The sequence below is a fragment of the Colobus angolensis genome, unplaced genomic scaffold (genome assembly GCF_000951035.1).
Source record: "Colobus angolensis palliatus isolate OR3802 unplaced genomic scaffold, Cang.pa_1.0 Scaffold109, whole genome shotgun sequence".
Taxonomy (NCBI): Eukaryota; Metazoa; Chordata; class Mammalia; order Primates; family Cercopithecidae; genus Colobus; species Colobus angolensis.
The window spans coordinates 6,912,367-6,933,292 of record NW_012111919.1 but is presented as its reverse complement, the minus strand read 5'-3'; the positions used below and the strand labels follow the sequence as shown (position 1 = coordinate 6,933,292).

General features: G+C 37.9%; 1 protein-coding gene across 1 annotated transcript in view; it reads right to left on the bottom strand.

Moving 5' to 3' along the window:
- Nucleotides 1-20,926, bottom strand: part of NCOA1 (nuclear receptor coactivator 1) — a 278,111-nt gene that overhangs the window by 23,240 nt on the left and 233,945 nt on the right. The window contains exons 17-20 of the mRNA XM_011950985.1: nucleotides 19,941-20,109; nucleotides 18,272-18,586; nucleotides 8,397-8,498; nucleotides 5,740-6,142 (exon numbers count right to left, since the gene is read on the bottom strand). Of these exons, the coding sequence (XP_011806375.1) occupies nucleotides 5,740-6,142; nucleotides 8,397-8,498; nucleotides 18,272-18,586; nucleotides 19,941-20,109 (989 nt within the window). The remainder of the gene's footprint in view (nucleotides 1-5,739; nucleotides 6,143-8,396; nucleotides 8,499-18,271; nucleotides 18,587-19,940; nucleotides 20,110-20,926) is intronic.

Here is a 20,926-nt window from a genome sequence, read left to right as displayed (position 1 = left end):
CACCATGCCTGGCTAATTTTTTGTATTTTTAGTAGAGACGAGGTTTCACCATGCTGGCCAGGCTGGTCTCGAACTCCTGACCTCGTGATCCATCTGCTTCGGCCTCCCAAAGTGCTGGGATTACAGGTGTGAGCCACCGCACCCGGCTTTTTTTTTTTTCCCTGAATGACTCTAGAGGGTGGGTATTTTGTTTTTGTTTTGCCACCATCTTCACTTCTAATGTCTTTGCATTAACCCTCCATTTTAAACTATTTTGGTTGTGATCCTTAAAAGAAAAATGTCTTGTATTAATGTGTTTTTAACCTCATTTATGATGAAATTAATTTCTTTTAGAAAAAATATAGCCTTGGTGTGGTGGCTCATGCCTGTAATCCCAGTGCTTTGGGAAGCAAAGGTGGGAGGATGGCCTGAGGCCAGGAGTTTGAGACCAGCCTGGGCAACATAGTGAGATCTGCTTCTATAAAAAAATAGAATAGTTAGCCGGGCACAGTGGTACATGCCTGTAGTTCTAGCTACTCATGAGGCTGAGGTGGCAGGATCACTTGAGACCAGGAGTTGGACACTGCAGTGAGCCATGATCATGCCACTCGTGGGCAAGAGAGCAAGACCCTGTCTCAAAAGAAGAGGAAAAAAAAAAAAAAAGAAAAGAAAAAGAAAAATATGTATGTGAGAGGGACAAGATGCTTATCTCGTATTCTGGATATTACTTTGTGGGGTCAACAGTAAACAATAAATAAGAGACTCCAAGTACAAGAGCAAGCTTTTTGATATTTCTTTCTGGCCTCATCTCACATTCTACCTGTCCATGTTGGAATGAACAGTTTTCCTTGTGACTTTTTTGTTGTTTGTTTTGTTGTTGTTTTTAGTGTTAGTCTTTTAATTTTATAATTTTAAAAAAGACTTAATTTTTTAGAGAAGTTTTAGGTTCAAAGCAAAGCTGAGTAGATGGTACTGAGATTTCCTAACTTTAGACTTTACAGCTTTTTCTTTCACTAGATAGGGTTTATTTTTGGTAAAGATTATGTAAATGAAGCTCCATACCCCTTCTCCACTCACTCACATGTATAGCCGTCTTCATTATCAACATACCCCAGAGTCCACAGATTACATTTGGGTTCACTCTTGGTATTGTACATTCTATGGGTTTGGACAAATGTATGATATGTACCCACCATTATAGTATCATAGAGAGTGGTTTCATTTCTCTCAAAATCCTCTGTGAAATGACCGAGTTTTAGCAGAAAGAACTAGCCTGTAGGTAATGAATTAGAGGAATACTTAAGAGTTCTGGTCCCAGTTCTGCTACTACACTGGACCTTGGATAACTTCCATCAATCAGATAATCTAGTTCTTCTAGATGAAAAATTTTACAGTTCTATCTTTGCCTAGACTATGTTTGGTTTTGTTTTCTTAGACAGAGGCTTGCTCTATTGCCTAGACTGGAGTGTAGTAGTGTGATCTTGGCTCACTGCAACCTCCGCCTCCTGGGTTCAAGCAATTCTCCTGCCTCAGCCTCCTGAGTAGCTGGACTACAGGCGCCCACCACCACACCCAGCTAATTTTTGTATTTTTAGTACAGACGGAGTTTCACCATGTTGGCTAGACTGGTCTCAAACTCCTGACCTCAGGTGATCCGCCTGCCTTGGCCTCCTAAAGTGCTGGTATTACAGGTGTGAGCCACCGTGCCCAGCCGGCCTAGACTATGTTAAGTCTCCCTGCTAGACCGACCATAACTAGCACTGCAGACACGTAACAGTGGCAACTAGAATTAGAATTCATACTTTCATTAATTTATTTCTTCAAAGATTCATTGAGCATCTATTCACTGTGAGACCACTGTGCTAAGCACTGGAGAAACAATGGTTAAAAAGGTCACACTCTGCTCACGTAAGGAATTCGCTATTTAAAAGAAAGACACCTAGGTTAACAAGTGGTTTTAAGATAGGGTGGTGAGTACTTTATGATTAGGAGTGTCCAGGAAGACTCTGCAGGGGAGATAGATCTGAAAGGAGGGAAGAATAGGAATGAGAAGTAAAGGAAGAATACTTTAGAGTATAGAGAATGTACAAAGCCCCTGGAAGTAAAAGAGAACAAGGTCTGTGCTGTTTCTCAGAACTCAGAAAGTTTACTGTAGCTGGAACACAGAACTATAAAAGGGAATGTGGAGTTGATGAGCCTAGGTTTGTACAAGTTAAGTTTGGGGTGTTGGTTGAAAACGCAAGTATGTGCATCCAGTAGGAAGCTGTACATATGAGCTGAGAGATACTGTTTAGAGATAGAGAATAAAGTCACTAGCACGTAAAGGTCCCTGAAATCCCAAAAGGAGATGAGATCACTGAGGAGGAATAGGTGGAAGAGGATTTTATTGTAGTTCACAGAAAAGAGGTCTTTAAATGGGCTTCAAGGAATCCATGAAGTGGGCAGATACACTAAAGAAACCAATTTCTCATATTTACTTTGAATACTGCATTAATAGACAACAATTTCTAAATGTCTGATTCTGTTCTTGCACACTCATCATCATAGCATGGTAGCCTAGAAGTTTCTTGTTAAACTTACTCTGCCATTACTATGACTTACTTGTTCCTTTATTTACTTGGGGCCTATATTAATCAGAAAGAGGTGAAAGCAAAGGATATAAAGTAAAGCTAATGCAGTTATTCATTGGTTTTACTGTCATCACTTAACACAGAAATCAGCAAGCTTTTTCTGCAAAGGGCCAGATAATACATGTTTTCAGTTTTGCAGGCCATAAAGTTTCTTTAACAACTACTCAACTCTTCTATGTGAAACCAGCCATAGATAATACATAGAGCAGTAAGTATGGCTGTGTTCCAGTAAAACTTTATTAACCAAAACAAGTGGGCTGGATTATGGACCTTAATTTGTCAAACCTGGAAACATGTTGGGAACACATATATTTTGGTACTTTCTATTTCTTAGGAATAGAAGCATAAAAGCAACAAAGGCCAAAAAGCCCTTCTATCTGGATTTCCTTAAGCCACAATAAACTGTTTTTGTTTTTGAAAAGGCTGGAAGTTTTCCAGAACTTGATTTTGTGCCAACACAAAGCCTGGTCCTCTACCAGACTGCCAATCAATTTGGAGCAAGTTTATAATTAAGAGTGGTGACAGAAATTTAAAATATTGCATCTTTAAACGTTCTTACTCTTTCCAGAAAAGCTAAACATTTTTCCAGTATTATTTTGAAGCAGTCCATGGAAGAACTGACAGCCCTGCCATTTCATTACAGTTTGCAACTGGATGAAACCGCTGTTCTCTTCACTGCACGCAGCTTCTGGGTTTTGTTTGTAGTATGAATGCTGACTTTATAAAAAGCAAATTATTATTTTGTGAAAATATTTTTGTCAATCAAAAGTTGGTCTGGAAGAAAAACCCAGGCACCAGATACTCATGATAGGTGGCAACTCATCTTTCCCATCATGGTACGGGGAAAGAGGAAGCTCTACCCACTCCATTATTTCAGCTCACTTTGTTCTATGCTGACACAACTCAGATCAAAGACTAGACGCACAACTGTGGAAGAAACTTGTCAATTTCATGAGAACTGGGGCACTGAAGGCCCACCTTTCCAGGTTGCTTTGTCAAGGAATGAAAGCAGGATATAAAGTCCTCCTTTCTTGACTTTCTGGAGGAAACTTTAAAGTGCATGCCTGAAAATGGACAGAAATACTACTTCTATTTTTTATAAGAAAAAAATCCTTAGAATAATTTCATGAGGAATTTATTAATGTTTGGCTTACTTCTAGTTAGTTTTTTCCCCTAATGCAGGAGATAAATATTTTGATTTAGGGCTCTGCAATCAATATCAGGAATGCTGCTAAAAACCCATTTGCTGTTTTAGTTAGGTTGTCATTTTGGAGGAGGAATGGGGATGCAGATAACTACATAAGTCTTCTAATGTTGGAGGAAGTACTTCTACAAGCTAAAGTGAAAAAGCTTTGTCAAATTCTTTGCATACAGAAATTGTAAGACACATGGAAACAAAACCCTTTTGAAGGCCACACTCTTGTTCAGGCAACCATATAATTAAAATATGGATTTATAATCCTTTTCTTGCCCACACAGATAGCGTCAGTGATATAAACCAGCCAAAGATGACTTCATTGTCTTGAGGACAAAGAAACTGATGTGGCATAATTTTGATTAAAATCTCTTTGAAAGTTCTGGTGCTCTCTGGCACAAATCCTTAGATACTTAATTTGATAGTCAAAGGATTTTAGTACTTGCTACCATCACAATGGAAACTTTAAATTGATTTGGCTGTCAAAACTGATAAGCATACTGCCATGTCAAAAATATCTGTATAACTTTGACATTTTATTCAAGTCAAACAGCAGCCTTCTCACTGAAATTCATTTTTTTTTTTTTTTTTTTGAGACGGAGTCTCGCTCTGTCGCCCAGGCTGGAGTGCAGTGGCCGGATCTCAGCTCACTGCAAGCTCCGCCTCCTGGGTTCACGCCATTCTCCTGCCTCAGCCTCCCGAGTAGCTGGGACTACAGGCGCCCACCACCTCGCCTGGCTAGTTTTTTGTATTTTTTAGTAGAGGCGGGGTTTCACCGTGTTAGCCAGGATGGTCTCGATCTCCTGACCTCGTGATCCGCCCGTCTCGGCCTCCCAAAGTGCTGGGATTACAGGCTTGAGCCACCATGCCCGGCGAAATTCATTTTTAAGGAGTCTTAAAATTTACCTATTTTCTTTCATTTATATAATCAAGGGATTTATTTCAATTATTTTTCAGGAACTGACAATTAATTTTGCATAAAAGTCTGATTAAACAGAGTAGACTAATCAAGTGTGTATCACTGCCATTACCTATTAGAATCTCAAAGTGACAGAAAAGAAATAAGAAAAGATATTATCACCCAGGACAAAGAGAATGGAAGTCAGTGCCAAAGAAAGATTAAAAAAGAAAAAAGCTTTTGGAAGCCAGAAAGTTGACTGAGGCTGGAGAGGAAGCTGCAACAGCAGCAGCTGAGAGTGATGACACCAATGAGTAGTCTGAGATACCCTGTGGAGATAAATTATCCTTGTGCAAATTGGCAAAAACAAAATCTCACACACAATGAAAAAACTACATGCGAATTTTGAATTAATGTACTAAAATCCATTGTGTGGGGAATGCTTTCATTGAATTCTCATAGAGATCAATGAGAGAAATTAAAAAATAAGAGAACAGGCTGGGTGTGGTGGCTTACCTGAGGTCAGGAGTTCAAGACCAGTCTGAGCAACATGGTGAAACCCTGTCTCTACTAAAAATACAAAAATTAGCTGGGCGCGGTGGCGCATGCCTGTAATCCCAGCTACTCAGGAGGCTGAGGCAGGAGAATCACTTGAGCCCAGGAGGTGGAGGGTGCAGTGAGCTGAGATTGCGCCACTGCACTCCCAGCCTGAATGACACAGCGAGACTCCGTCTAACAAAAAAGAAAAAAAAAAAAGGGAATGTACTTTGTATACAAAATGCCCAAAATTTTAGAGTCAGACAGGTCCTTACAGATCCTCTAATTCAATCATCTCAGCTACAAAAGGGAGATAAGCCTCAAACCAGTCAATCATTTAGTGTCAAAAGCTGAGTCTGAATCCTGGGTCTCCAGATTCCCATGTCAGTATCTTTCCTCTTCCACACACTGTTTTAATGTCCAAGAAAGGACATGAAGATGGAGAGAGATCTAAGCCTGTATGGATTACTTAGAACAACATAAAGTGGTGACCCTCCTACCTGCTCCTGGATACTGGAAGACATTCTGCTGTATCTGAGGATTGATTCCAGTGCCAAACTGTCCTCCCATGTTTCCTGTCATGCCTCTGCTCACCATGCTGTTGCGGTTGGCCAAGGATGCTTCAGGATTTGCTGCTAGTTGTGAAAACGGGCTGGTAGAAGCAGGTGGGGTTCCTGGATTTGTACCATAGTTTGGTGGATAGGGGAATTGCTGTGGAGCACCCTGAGGAAGACGGGGGTTCCCCATTTGAACTGGTAGTCCAGATGAGGGAGGGAGGTTGTTCCCAAAGCTTTGTTGCCTCATAAGCATGGCTCTTTGCTGCTGTATTAGCTGCCTCTGTCGGTGCTGTTGACTGTACAATTCCCGCTGACGTTGTGCCAACATTTGAGCATTCAGGGGTGGCTGAAAAGCAGGAAAAAACTCACTTACTAAAATTATTATAATCACTCTCTATCCTGGAGAGTTTATTGGATTAAAACCTACTTTCGTGGAGCAATAAAGTACGTAGCAATTATCACTGTACAGGGAAACTAAAACAGAAAAGGAACGAAAACCTCTTAAGTAACACACACAGGAGAAAAAATGAATTAAGTACATTTTACAGACTAAAAGTAGTCAAGAAATGCTAAACAATATCTGACCATTATAAACGAGCACGTAAATTCTCAATTAAAAGTCACACAGAACTGAAAAATTAAAAGAAAGTATATATTGATTAGTATTATAATATTGGCCATGAACATTATTAAGAGAAACATGAAGACCATAAGGAGGTGAAAGAAAATGTGCTTAATTACTTCTGTCCTATCCTTCATTAGATCATTAGAAGACTTTTTCAATTCCAAAAAATTTATTGTGTTTCTGGTAAGGAGAAACCTAGTTTTCCTCTTTCCTCACTGAGATCATTATCTGACTTTATTTAAATGAATAAAATGTGATTATAGGTGATTTTAATTTTCTTCATTATACTTTTCTGTATTTACCAAATTATCTACAATGAACGTGTATTACCTTTACAATTAGAAAAAACCTACAAATACCATTAAAAAAGGAAGATTCAGAAATCTAGGATCCAATGCCTAAGAAATCATCACTTAAAAAGAAAATAAGTAGAAATAAAATAGTAAAAAAAAAATAAATGAAAACAGCTATGTTGTATTATTATTGGAGTTTCAGATTATTCCAGGCATTAGTGTAAGTGGTTTAACAGTTGTAATATTATGGATGAGGAAAAAAGTGGTCAAATTAGGTTAAAATCACTTTTTCAATATAACATGGCAATATCAATAAAGCCTTCTTTGGAAAATGTCAATTCAGATTGAGAATTTGGTTAAAGCATACAGCTCTTGCCAACTACATACAGTCTAATCTAGAAGACACTATGAAATAAGACTTTCTGAAAGGAATTATCTTTATGTGAATCCAAAAGTGGGGTCTTGTTTCCTTACAACCTAATTACTCCTGCAATAGCTAGCACTAAGATTGATAAATTGTAAGACAGAGAAACTGAAATCTGGATCCATGAAGATGTCAATATCTGCTGCTTACCAGCAGCTTCAGTCAATACAGTCACGTGATGAATAAAGACATTTCAGCAATAAGGCATTTTAGTAATAAGACATTTCAGTTGCACACGACGGACCAAATTCGGTGGTCCCATAAGGTTATAGTACTATAGTATTTTATTGTACCTTTTCCATGTTTAGGTATGTCTTGATATACAAATACCATAACAACTGACTACAGTATTCAGTACGGTAACATGCTGTACACGTTTGTAGCCTAGGAGCAATAGGATATACACATAGCCAGGATGTATAAGTAAGCTATACCATGTAGGTTTATGTAAATACACTCTATGACATTTGCGCAATTACAAAGTTGCCTAAAAACACATTTTTCAGAACATATCCCTGTCTTTAAGTGATGCATGGCTGTATTTATCCCTTTAATAATACAGGTGCTGGCTTCCTGTATGTGCCCCTGATCCATCTAGTTCCATATTGTGGAGAGGAAAAGAGTACTGTTTGAATCCTCTAAAATTCCTTATCTCCCAGACTTTTACATCAACTTTGTTATGAAATAAAAGTAAGTAGTTGAAACAAAAAATTTTTAAGTATGTATGGGGGTAAAGTAGGGAGTGAGTACTAGGTAACATTTAGAAATCCACCTAGTTCTTTTTATGTTTAAAGTTCTAATGGCGCTGGGTTTATTAAAAAAGGGATTTAAAAAATAAATAAAAGTTAGAAAATGCTGATGTTCAGACTGAATACAGTACACAAGATAGTTAAGACAGCTTAGCAATGTGACTGGGTTTTGATCAGGTTTCGGGTACCGTTCACATAGTTTCATATCAGAGGCTTCCTGTTACTGGTGCTATTCACTACAGCAATAAGAGCTTTTTCTACTTAGTCATCTGGTATCCAATAACAATGACAATAATAACAATAAAACAAAACAAAGCACCATTTGCTTCAGATCAAATATCAGTAAGAGGTATCAAAAGTAATTATTAATTCATTCTAGAAGAAAACTACACTACAAACATCATTAAAAGATCAGCTCACAGATCAGTTCAAAGACACTCAAGTCAACACTTTATGAAACACTGTGTGGGTTAAAGAAGTACTAATGACGTCTGGTTTCCTCACATTACCTGAGGTGTAATTTGCTGTTGCATGCCTGATCTCATATTGATGCCAACAGGAGCAGTTGCTGCAAACTGGTTTAAGATAGCTTGCCGATTTTGGTGTATCAACTAGAGAAAAATGGAAACAGTAAGATACCATATTTCTACACACAAGCACAACACTGGCCTTAGAAAGTAACACAAACTTTCTATTGACTACTAAAAAGTTTTAGTGTTGCAGGTTTGGTAAAATTATTTCCTATGTTTATTTTCCAAAAGGCCGGTAGTTTACAACATTTATAAAACACTTATTGCCTCCAAAACACTATGGCAAAGTATTTAAAAGTGGGATACACACATTGCACTCCAGCCTAGGTGACAGAGCGAGACTCTGTCTCAAAAACAAACAAACAACAACAACAAAAACATGTTAATAGTTATTTTAGATAACTGCTGTAATGGAGAAGAAGAAATACCAGCCTTAGGTCTTAAAATATTATAAATGTAAAAGCAGGTATACAACAAGGGCACATTTTACAAAGGTCTAAAAGATGAAGGGAAAGTTGAGCAAGCTGGATGGTATTCTCACTTGGAGGTACTATATCTGGTGGATACATATTTGGGGAAAATCCAATACGATTTCATTAGCTAGACAGTATTACGTAAGAAACAAATGGTCTGAAAAAATGGATTATTTATTTAACTAGAAAAAGTAATTACTTTAGACCAGTTTCCCAAATTGGTATGCTAAAAAACATTGTTCTGCAGGATATTAATAGATGTGCTGAGAAAACAGCATTCTGTGCTGTATTAAGTATTGGAAATGATGGGTTACACAAGGTAAAATAGATTTATTTACTGCAGAAATTTTATAAGCCTTTAATTGGCCAAAAGCACATTGTGGATCTCCAAGAAGGGATATACTATGCAATTTATTTATCATGAACCTTTTTTTCTGACATCTAACCATTAAGACCCATCTCCCAGAACAATTTTCTATGAACACTGGTTTGGAAGATCAGTCTAGACCAGGATTAGGGTTCCAGGTCATAGGCATGCCAGGCATGCCTTAACTGTATCTGATAACAGAAGAAGTATTCTTGGAAATGAGATTTTCTTGCAAACAGTCTATAGCTTAAAACATTTCTTCCTCAATAATTTGATATGAATAAACTATTCAGGAAGATAACAGTAACAATAATATTAATACTATTTTATGTTTATATACCTTGTATAACACAAATTATATGTATATATCATACATTAATATATTTCAATGTATTATACATAAACTAGAAAGCCTACGAAAGTTTTCTAAGAATCTAAAGAGCGATGAATGTGATTAAATCTCTTGTCACCAAATAGCTCAACTCTTAATTCTAGCTTCAGTCATTTTCTGACTCCCATTAGATCAGAAAACAAACCAATTTTTGGGAAAAATTCATTATAATATAAATGTTAAAATGACAACTCTAAGGCATTGTAGAATAAGTTAAAACGTCTTTTTGAAGTTCTGAGTTACTTCAAAAAGAAAGATACCAACATTATAGTTTTAAAAGTCAAAAAGACTCTTAAATACCAAAACTGATATACTTCTTAAACTTGAAAGACCATGAACATAAATTTAAATAAACCAAGTTAATTTTATAAAGATTTACTTAAAAACTCAGTACATTCAAGATACTGTATAAAGTTTGCAGGTTACAAAGGTGAGCAAATTCCTGTCCTTCTGGGAGTCCCCTACTGAACGGCAAAAGCCAATGCACAACAGTAAAATGCACAGGTGCTTTGTCTGCATAGACAGACACATCTACGGCAGCACAGAGAGAGCAGCTCATTCAGCCTAGGGATGAAGACAGGGACCATGAAGCATGAGTGAGCTCAGCAGTCTTGAAGGATGAGAATGCGAGGTGGCAAGGAGGAGGGCAGAGTTAACTTGAGGCAGAGGGAACAGCAAGTATAAGAACAGGAGAGGAGGCAATGAGGACAGGTAAAAATACATTCCAAACATATAGCTTTATATGTTCTTTGAATTGTGAGATAATATACAAATGAAATGGGTAGGGATGGAGGAAAGATGTCTGACAAGTAGTAACAGGCTCTTTTTAAGAAGTAGAAGGAATTATTCTAAATAGCATAAATCTACAAGTACTATCTGTTATAGGAAACCTGATCTATTTCTGTGCTTGAATTAACCCTTGTTCATTTTTTTCCTCCCCTTGACTATCTATGTGTGCAACCTGACTAGTGCTGTGTACATCTGTCCTACTTTGACCTGCCTCTTTTCTTCAATTATTAAAATGCTTTGTTTTTTAACAAGTAGGTCAAGTTCCACTTCTTCCAACAAAGCCTTCCCAAAAGGATCATTACATTCCTTAGCTCCTTGGAAATCTTAACTTTCAGAGAGGTGGGGGATGGGAGGAGATTAGTTGTTAGTCCTTAGACACAAACACAGGTTAAAAGGCTTGTTGTAGAACAAAAGGAAATGTGGGGCTGGTGGCCAGTGGAAGAGGGCAAACCCATTCACAAGTATAAAATAAACACACGCAGTTCAGGCTAGCTGTCACTTTATCTGCCGGAATGGATATTTTTCCCAATGCTTTACCAAGAAGTCCTTCTATAGGAAACCTAAAAGATGATTATCTAGCCTAGAGGTTCTCAACTAGGGGTGATTCTGCCAAACAAGGGACATTTGGCAAGACATTTTTGCTGATCACAACTTGGGGAGGAGGTACTGCTGACGTGGGCAGAGGCAGGAATGCTGCTAAACATCCTTAATGCACACAACATCTCCCCCATATCAACAATTATCCAGCCCCAAATGTTAAAGTGCCAAGGTTGAGAAACCCTGAGCTAGCTACTGCACAAATTCTTGCAAAGACAAAAGTATTCTTTAAAGAAGTTTCTTGTTCTATCAGGCATTTTCTATTGCCAGAAACCTGAAGGTAAAATGTTTGTCTTTTCTGTCCTTTAATCCTAATTCTGTTTTCTGATCACTTCTATTTTCTACAATATATAAAAGATTATCAATGGTGGTTCTTATAAAGTCAGATACATACATTTGTTCAGTACCCTAACACATACATATCTGGATTTCACTTGTTTTAAGATTGCTAACTATACCATATTTGTTTATGTGTCTCCCTGTCACTTTTTCTTTATATTATTCTCCTCTTGATAGTTTTGAAGATCATGATCCTTGCTGGGGAAGAAGAAAACAAAACTGGAGGAGAAAAATCGTATGTTTTGTCAGCTAATATGATACCATTTTCTTTTTCTTCTTCTTCTTCTTTTTTTTTTTTTTGAGACAGAGCTTCGCTCTTGCCGCCCAGGCTGTAGTGCAATGGTGAGATCTCGGCTCACCGCAACCTCTGCCTCCTGGGTTCAAGTGATTCTCCTGCCTCAGCCTCCCAAGTAGCTGGGATTACAGGCATATGCCACCATGCCTGGCTAATTTTGTATTTTTAGTAGAGACAGGGTTTCTCCATGTTGGTCAGGCTGGTCTCGAACTCCCAACCTCAGGTGATCCACCCGCCTCGGCCTCCCAAAGTGCTGGAATTACAGGTGTGAGCCACCGTGCCCGGCCTTCTTTTTCTTTTTTCATTTTTTTTATTATGATTTTTTCTGTCACCCAGGCTGGAGTGCAGTGGTGCTATCTCGGCTCACTGCAAGCTCCACCTCCCAGGTTCATGCCATTCTCCTGCCTCAGCCTCCTGAGTAGCTGGGACTACAGGTGCCCGCCACCATGACTGGCTAATTTTTTGTATTTTTAGCGGAGACGGGGTTTCACCGTGTTAGCCAGGACGGTCTCGATCTGCTGACCTCGTGATCCGCCCACCTTGGCCTCCCAAAGTGCTGGGATTACAGGTGTGAGCCACCATGCCCGACCTATGATACCATTTTCTAAAAGCAGCAGGTCTATCCATTTTTGCTGTTGTTCTTTTTCCCGAAATAGAATTTTAGATGTCCTTTATTGATATTATGGATATATTTCTTGGGTCTTTGCTCATTTGAGAAGTAAGCCAGTATTACACCTAATGGCTTGTAACTTTGTATTACTTTTTAATCATCAGCTCCTTCCTTCCTTTTTGCTGTTTTTTAAAAGTCTCAACCAATACAGATATACTAGTTTCCTAAGATGTTTTTCATATCTCTCCTCCCAACTGGGGATTTATTCATAACTCTATAATTGAATTTAAAATGTTATAATCTTTTTACTGCTTTACACAAGGAGTAAAAAGTATATACCAGCCAGTGAGATATACTTAGGGTCAATAAATGGTATCTATTTATATATTTTATTTTTTTAACATGTTTTTAAACTGATCTTAAAATTCACTAAAAAGAAACAAACTATAATGTATATCTGAGTATACTCCTATTTTCTTTTCTCAAATCATTAGGCATGGTGCTAAATTCTTGCTATGAGATGCTTACAGTCTCCTGTATTTGGGAAGAGGGAAGGAGAGGATATAACCAATAAGTGAACAGATGGGTATCAATCCAGTGAGGTAAATATATTATGAATAGCAGATTACAAACTGGGTATATTCTGGATACTAGTCCTTTGCCAGTCATATGGGTTGAAAATATCTTCTTTGAGTCTTTGCCTTGCCTTTTAACCTTGCTTATGGTATCTTTTGTCTTGTAGGTCTTAAATTTTAATGTAAACATTAACTTTTTCCTTTATGTCATTTTAAAGAGGCTATAGAAATATTTTCATATTCACATTTAGGTCATTAAAACACTTAGAGTTTATTTTTGTGTCTTGTATAAAATGAGGATCTAATTTAATTTTTTCCTCCTCATGAATAGTCAAACGTACCAGCATTTCTGATGCATGCCATTCTTTCCCCATTGTCACCTCTGTCTCTTATTAAGTCTCTCCAATATGTCTGGGTGTGTTTCTGGGCTTTCTATTATGCAGAGCTATTATGCAGAACCCTTTATTATGTAGAACTCTATTATGGTAGAACTATTTATCCTCATGCTAGTTCCACACTGTTTTAATTATTTTTTTAGAGACAATGTCTTGCTCTGCCACCCAGGCTGGAATGAGACGCACAACCACAGCTCACTGCAGCCTTGAATTCCTGGCTCAAGCCATCCTTCCAACGTAGCCTCCTGAGTAGTTGGGACTACAGGTGCATATCCCCACACCTGGCTTTTTGTTTTTTGTTTTTTTGATAGAGAGAGAGTCTTGCTATGTTGCCCAGGCTGGTCTCAAACTCCTAACCTCAAGCAATCTTCCTGCCTAAGCCTCTCAAAATGGGGGGATTATAGGTGTAAGCCATCATATCTGGCCTGCTTTAATCTTTAAAGCTTTGTTTTAAATCTTGATATCAGTAGAGCAAGTATACCCTCATTTTATTAATACTTAAAGATTGTACTGATGCTTCTAAAACAAATTTAGCATCTATTTGTCAAATTCCACGTTGAGATTTTGTTGGAATTCCACTGAATTTACTGATTAAATTTGGAACAATTGTCATCTTTTTACTAGCAACAACCAATCAGAAGATATAATTTCTTTCATGAGTATTTTTTATTTGGATATTCTTCTTGCCTTTCAATTATGAGTTTCAGTCTTCTAAGTTTTCAACAGTGTGAATTTCTTTTTTTTGAGATGGAGTTTCATTCTTGTCGCCAAGGCTGGAGTGCAATGGCACAATCTTGGCTCACTGCAACCTCTACCTTCCAGGTTCAAGTGATTCTCCTGTCTCAGCTTCCTGAGTACCTGGGAGCATGCCACCACACCTGGCTAATTTTTGTATTTTTAGTACAGACGGGGCTTCACCATGTTGGCCAGGCTGGTCTCAAACTCCTGACCTCAGATGATCCTCCCACCTTGGTCTCCCAAAGTGCTGGGGTTACAGGCATGAGCCACTGTGCCTGGTCTGAATGTATTTTTAATTAATTTTCTAGTAAAAATAATTGTCATTTTTGTTTCTTGTTCTTTTATCTAAAATCCTTGCTGAACTACTCTATTTGTTCTAAATTCCCTATAGATTCTTTAGGATTTTCTATATAAACAGTTGTATTATTTACATATAATTTTCTTTCTCATGTTTGCTTTTTATATTTCAGAATGACTTAATTTTTAGTGCACTAATAGTATTCATTTTTTGTCTACACTGACATGTACTTAGTCACACACAAAAAAATACAACCTGTCATTTAATAGGATTTAAGTCAGGATACTACCTCAGTTTACTATTTTATCCCAACTGTGAATTTAACTATATAACTTTAAACAATACATTTAAACCTCAATTTCTTGATTTAATCAGGCACTGTTATTGCCAACCCACAGCCATTTATTCTCCCATTCTTTCTTGAAGACAGAATAGATTTTGTTCAGCTGACCATCCCAAATCACACAACTCCAGGGGTAATCCAGGAGTACTCTCAGTCAGTCTTTGCGAACCACTGGTTAAGGGTGTACATGTGACTCAGTTCTGACTAGTCAGACATGCAAAGTATTTTTCTCCCTTTTTAATTTTTTTTTTGTTCCTTTTTTTCTTTTTTTGGTGGGGGATGGGGTGAGAAGACCTTCTGAAAAAAGTTTCCTGGCTTTTGGAAAGAGGTACATAGGAAAGAAACAGTCCCTTTTCTTCTGCTGGTTATAGTTTTGTTTGCCTATGATATTTGTAATCATGGCATGCCAAGGATTGCAGAGCAAAAAGAGAAAGAACCTAGGTCCTTGATAACATCCCTGAATCTCTGAAGTAACCACACCTTGGTCTGCCTCCATTTTGAATTGTCAATTGGGTCCAAGTATTTTCTTTACTGTTTTACTATGCTGAGTTGATCTTTTTTTCTTTTTCTTTTTTTTTTTTTTTTGAGATGGAGTCTCGCTCTGTCGCCCAGGCTGGAGTGCAGTGGCTGGATCTCAGCTCACTGCAACCTCCGCCTCCCGGGTTCCCACCATTCTCCTGCTTCAGCCTCCCGAGTAGCTGGGACTACAGGCGCCCACCACCTTGCCCGGCTAGTTTTTTGTAGTTTTTAGTAGAGACGGGGTTTCACCGGGTTAGCCAGGATGGTCTCGATCTCCTGACCTCGTGATCCGCCCGTCTCGGCCTCCCAAAGTGCTGGGATTACAGGCTTGAGCCACGCGCCCTGCCGATCTTTTTTTCTTTCCTTGTGGCTGAAAGCATCTTAACTAAGACACTGACTGAGAACCTTGGCCAGATCTGCTCACAGAAAGCCCTGAAGTGGACACAGGGAAAATTCCTAGTATTTGCAGTACAAGTGAAGCTGAGTGACCTACTGCTGAAACAGAAAGAACTTATGGCTTAGAACAGAAAGAACAGGCCTGGATGTGGCTCATTAGATAGCAGAGTTACTGTCTTAGTTGGCAGTAGAAGTTGTTTTTGCGTATAGACATATCTGGGGTTTATAACATAGTGAGCCCCAAATTCTGTGTTTCTTCGACTTGGTGGATACTTTATACTCTGTTGGGCTACCATGCCATCTCTGGATAGGCATTCATGAGATTTAAAGGAAGCAAAGAACAGCAGCTTTCACCTATTTCCATCTTATTCTCCTACCTTTGCAGGGCTTCTCTGCTTATCAGCTGTTTTAGGAGCAAAAGAAAGCCAAAACAACTTTTTTTCTGAACCAAGTACGAATAATCATTCCATTCATTCATGAACCTGACCTAGACCTTTGGTCTGGCCTTGCTCATTGACCCTTTAATATTAGGCAGTATTTACAGAACTTTACATTGTAAAATGAGAAACTAGCACACCTACACTTTCCTTTACTTTTTTGGTTTAGCCCTTAATCACGTACTGCTTGCAGTGTCACTTAACTTTTCAGGTATGTAGTCAAAACGGTTTCAGGTTTTGTAGTCAAAAAGCCAAGCAGTTGCCTGTTTCTTTCACTCCTTGTATTCTTTATAGTACCTAGTACAGTCCCCTTAAATATGCTCTGTGAAAAATTAAACACGGGGAAACTACTAAGCATTTCTTATTTTGGTGCCCTCTATCTAAAGATGAATGGAAAGCTACAAGAAGTAGTTTGTCTTCAATTAGTATCTCAGAACATTTATGATTCCTTCTCTTTCTCTTTTCCTCTCTCTTCCTTTAATTCTTCTTTGAATCCTTTACTCCACCCTAGCATTTAAAAAATTATTCCTTTTATTGTTATTCTATCATTTAAAAAAAATTTTCCTTTCTTAGTTCTCCTTTTCTCTTCCTCTCTTTCATCATCTTCCTTTTTTTAAACAGAATGGAAGCACATTTTATATCACGTATTATGTTTATTAATGCAACTTTATAGTAATAGCTAGTATTTATCAACTACTACAATATGCCAGGCATTATGCTACAAGCTTTAGATGTTTTGTCTCATTTATTCCACACAACCAGCAGTGAGGGAAAGGAATTCTTTATTAGACTCTTTTTATAGATGAGGAATTAGAGGCTTTAAAAGGTAAATCATTTGATTAAGGCAAACCACCTAAGTTTAGAACTGGGACTTGAAACTAGAACTCTTAAAACCATTATATCACACTGCCTTTCCAATATAATTTATCTACTTCTTTCTCTTCCTTCCTGAATTAGTAAGTCTCCAGGGAACCTCTTTAAATACTTTTATAAAAATTCAAAGCAATATACAAATATGATTTTAGAAACTACAAGATTCATAACAAGAAGCAACAATCTACAGCTCAGGTCCCCCTTTCCACAGCAGACATTGTTTTTTTTTTTTTTTTTTGAGACAGAGTCTCACTCTGTCGCCCAGGATGGAGTGCAATGGCACGATCTCTGCTCACTGCAACCTCCGTCTACCGGGTTCAAGCGATTCTCCTGCCTCAACCTCCATAGGAGCTGGGATTATAGGCATGTGCCACCATGCCCAGTTATTTATTTTTTGCACTTTTAGTAGAAACGGGGTTTCGTCATGTTGGCCAGGCTGGTTTCGAACTCCTAACCTCAAGTGATCCACCGGCCTTGGTCTCCCAAAGTGCTGGGATTAGAGGCGTGAGCCATCATGCCTGGCCCATAGCAGACATTTTTAACCATTTGCTCTTGTGGTCCTTAATAATTATCTCCGTATCTGTTGCTTATACAATCTTAAATATTTACGCCACTACGCCTACTCATTTCCTGTCATAAGAGAGAAGATTTAACTCACTCACAACTCCCAGGCCCCCAAACTATCCTTTCCTTCATTCTCCTAATATAATAACATCACTAGGCATCAATCTCTCCAACCTCAAACAATATAAGTAAACTTTATTTTCTGTTCCAATAATCATAAACAGTATCTCTTGATGTTCTACTTTGTAAATTAAGCTGGTTCTCTTAATTTAACAATCGTATGATGTTCCTCTTAAATGGTTTGTATCTCAAAAAATAAAAATTAAATTGTCTTTAAGTTGTAGGTCTCAAAGTGCTTTATTAGGAGCCTACTGTCTTTAAATGAGTGAAAGGCCCCTTATCCCTTTCCTAGGAGATCAAGGATGGCTCTTCAAATCTTTCATGAAGGTTCCGGGAGTGGACTTGACACTTTTATTGTAGCAACTGGGCTGCCTTGAACAGAGTTTTGGTATCTATCTTTAAAAACTATCACCTGCTGGCCAGGTGCGGTGGCTCACGCCTGTAATTCCAGCACTTTGGGAGGCTGAGGTGGGCAAATCACAAGGTCAAGAGATCGAGATCATCCTGGCCAGCATGGTGAAACCCTGTCTCTACTAAAAATATAAAAATTACCTGGGAGTGGTGGCACACACCTGTAATCCCAGCTACTCAGGAGTCTGAGGCAGGAGAATTGCTTGAACCTGGGAGGCAGAGGTTGCATGGGCTGAGATTGTATTACCGCACAATAGCCTGGAGACAGAGTGAAATTTCATCTCAAAAAAAAAAAAGTATCAACTGCTAAACAAGAGCACTCACCTGCTGTTGTCCCTGTAATCGCTGTTGTAGTTGAAGTCGAAGCTGGTTAGGTGCAGCCGGAGGTCTGTTTAGAGTTTGCCTGGGCTGCATGCCCATGCCAGGTGAAAAAGCACCTCGGGGAGGTGTTACTTGAACAGGCATCGTCCCCAGTGAAGGTTTTTGCCTGACTATGCCTTGGAAAGGGCTAGGGAGATTGGCAGTAGGGGAAGGAGAAGAGTAAGGCTGGGAATAAAGGTTGGGTCTTTCTTCCATCATCAAAGGTGGTGTTGCTTGTTGTGGTGGAAATCTCTCTGATAATACATCTAATCCACCCCCCTGTTAGAAAAGAAACCAGAATATTTTACAAATAAATTTCTGCCAATAAGTGATATGCTTCTGTATTTCTAGAAAATATCATCATATATTCATTCTGAATTCATGCTCTCCAGAAGTTTACTACCTAAAGAAATCATTTATAAAACCTGCTTTTGAAATGGAGTAACAGATTAGCTGAGATATTTAAAATGTCAGTACAGAGATGGCAATATAGTTAAAATAAAGGCTCCAAATCAATGAAATATAACTAAAAGGTTTGGAAAAAAACTTCATTGCAAAGCCTAAGAATCAATAAACTTTACATTTAATAGCTTACTATAGGAAGTAGATTCTTTTATTTATTTATTTATTTTTTTGAGACAGAGTCTCGCTCTGTTGCCCAGGCTGGAGTGCAGTGGTACGATCTCGGCTCACCACAAGCTCTGCCTCCTGGGTTCATGCCATTCTCCTGCCTCAGCCTCCTGAGTAGCTGAGCCTACAGGCTCCCGCCACCAAGCCTGGCTAATTTTTTTGTATTTTTAGTAGAGATGGGGTTTCAGCATGTTAGCCAGGATGGTCTCGATTTCCTGACCTTGTGATCCGCCTGCCTCGGCCTCCCAAACTGCTGGGATTACGGGCTTGAGCCACCGTGCCTGGCCTATAGAAAGTAGATTCTTAAAGGAGGGATCAAGCAGGCATTTTTCTATCTCAGATATAAAATTCATGCTTTTATTTGAAAAAAAAAAAAAATCCACAGCTGATGTAACAGAAAGCTGTAGTGTTATGGTTTCCAAATGTTTTCACTATTACCCACTGTAAGAAATATAAATTGTGACCTATTTGCGCACACGCGCATGTGTGCATGTGTGTGTGTGCGTATATGCAGCTGAAAGGAATTTCATAAAACATGACTTCTTTTTATGGGTTACGCATTCTCACACTTTGTATTCTACACTATTCTACTCTATTTAAAAATGCTGGTCAAGATGCACTAAAGTGATTTTATCACCCTATCATCTAAAAAAGGCTAACCTGGAAGTTGGAATACCATGGAATATACTGGCAGAAGACAAGCGTGAATGAAGGATAAATTAAGCTCTAAAATATAGTGATGCTATAAATCTGGATTCTATTCTGGCTGGAGCTTGTAAGATTCTGTTCCATGGTGAAAAGCTAAGACTTATTTCTAATTCTAATTATTATAATATTTTTCTTTAAAAAAACACTATGTATTATATATTTTGATAAGTTTCACAAGGGGTAAATTATAAAACAGCTAAAGCACAGTGGGTACAATATTTTAAAATCTTGCTTAAAATAATTTTCTAGCTTCTTAGGGCTCCATCAGTTAAATAATGTTGACTTTAATAAATACCTGAACAAGTTTGTCAATTCCCAGAGCTCTGTCTAGTTCAGCTAGCTCGGTTTCATCTTTGCCACTAAGGAAGGATACCAGCTGTTCAAGAAGAGCCTTCTCATCATTTCTCCCTTCTACTGTTGTGGGTGGACAGAGAAGCTCATCTAATTGTGAGCTAATACACTGGCTGCAGGATTAAAAAACAAGAGAGTTTCAGACTGACAGCAAATAATTTATTCAATCTTTATGTACATATATAGGTGCAAATTTGGTCTTAGAAAATTCTCTGTTGAGATGCTTGGCAATTCTAATGCCATGGAATGTTCTATGTTTAATGTGCAGAAATTAAATGAGTATTTGGTATGTAGCTTGAATATATTTTTTGTTCTTTTGTCAATCATTGAACTTTGTTCCCATATTCTTCATGTTACAGAAATAGCCTGGAAAATTAACCAACATAGTTAAGAAAGGGGAAATAACTTATAATAAAAGTAAAAACAAAATCAGCCAAAAACTCAGAAAAAATCATTTAGCCTATATTCAGATTTATTCTACTTCTTCTATTTATCTATTTTATGAATGCCATTAACTGTTAATAACAACCACAATCAAAACAGTACATATTATATTACTTAACTTTTAAAGATGACCAAATCATCTTGATTGTTAACATGACATGATTATCATTTACAAAAGAAATCAAACTGGAAAAATGAAATATGCTAGGTATTAAGCAACAAAACAAATTATTCACTGCTTACATGTAGGAAATACACAGTCTAATTCAAATTGATACCAACTGATAGATAAAACAGAAATATATACAAAATAATACTAATCCTAATAACACTAATATAATAATACAATTATTAGAACTCTTCCTTTGGGAAGGTAAATGGGAATACAGTTCCTAGTTAAGGCACTAAACCACAATCAGCACTATCTAGTCTTCCCATGGTTGGCAGGTATGAGATGCACTCTGTGTTATTGAATACGGCTGCCTG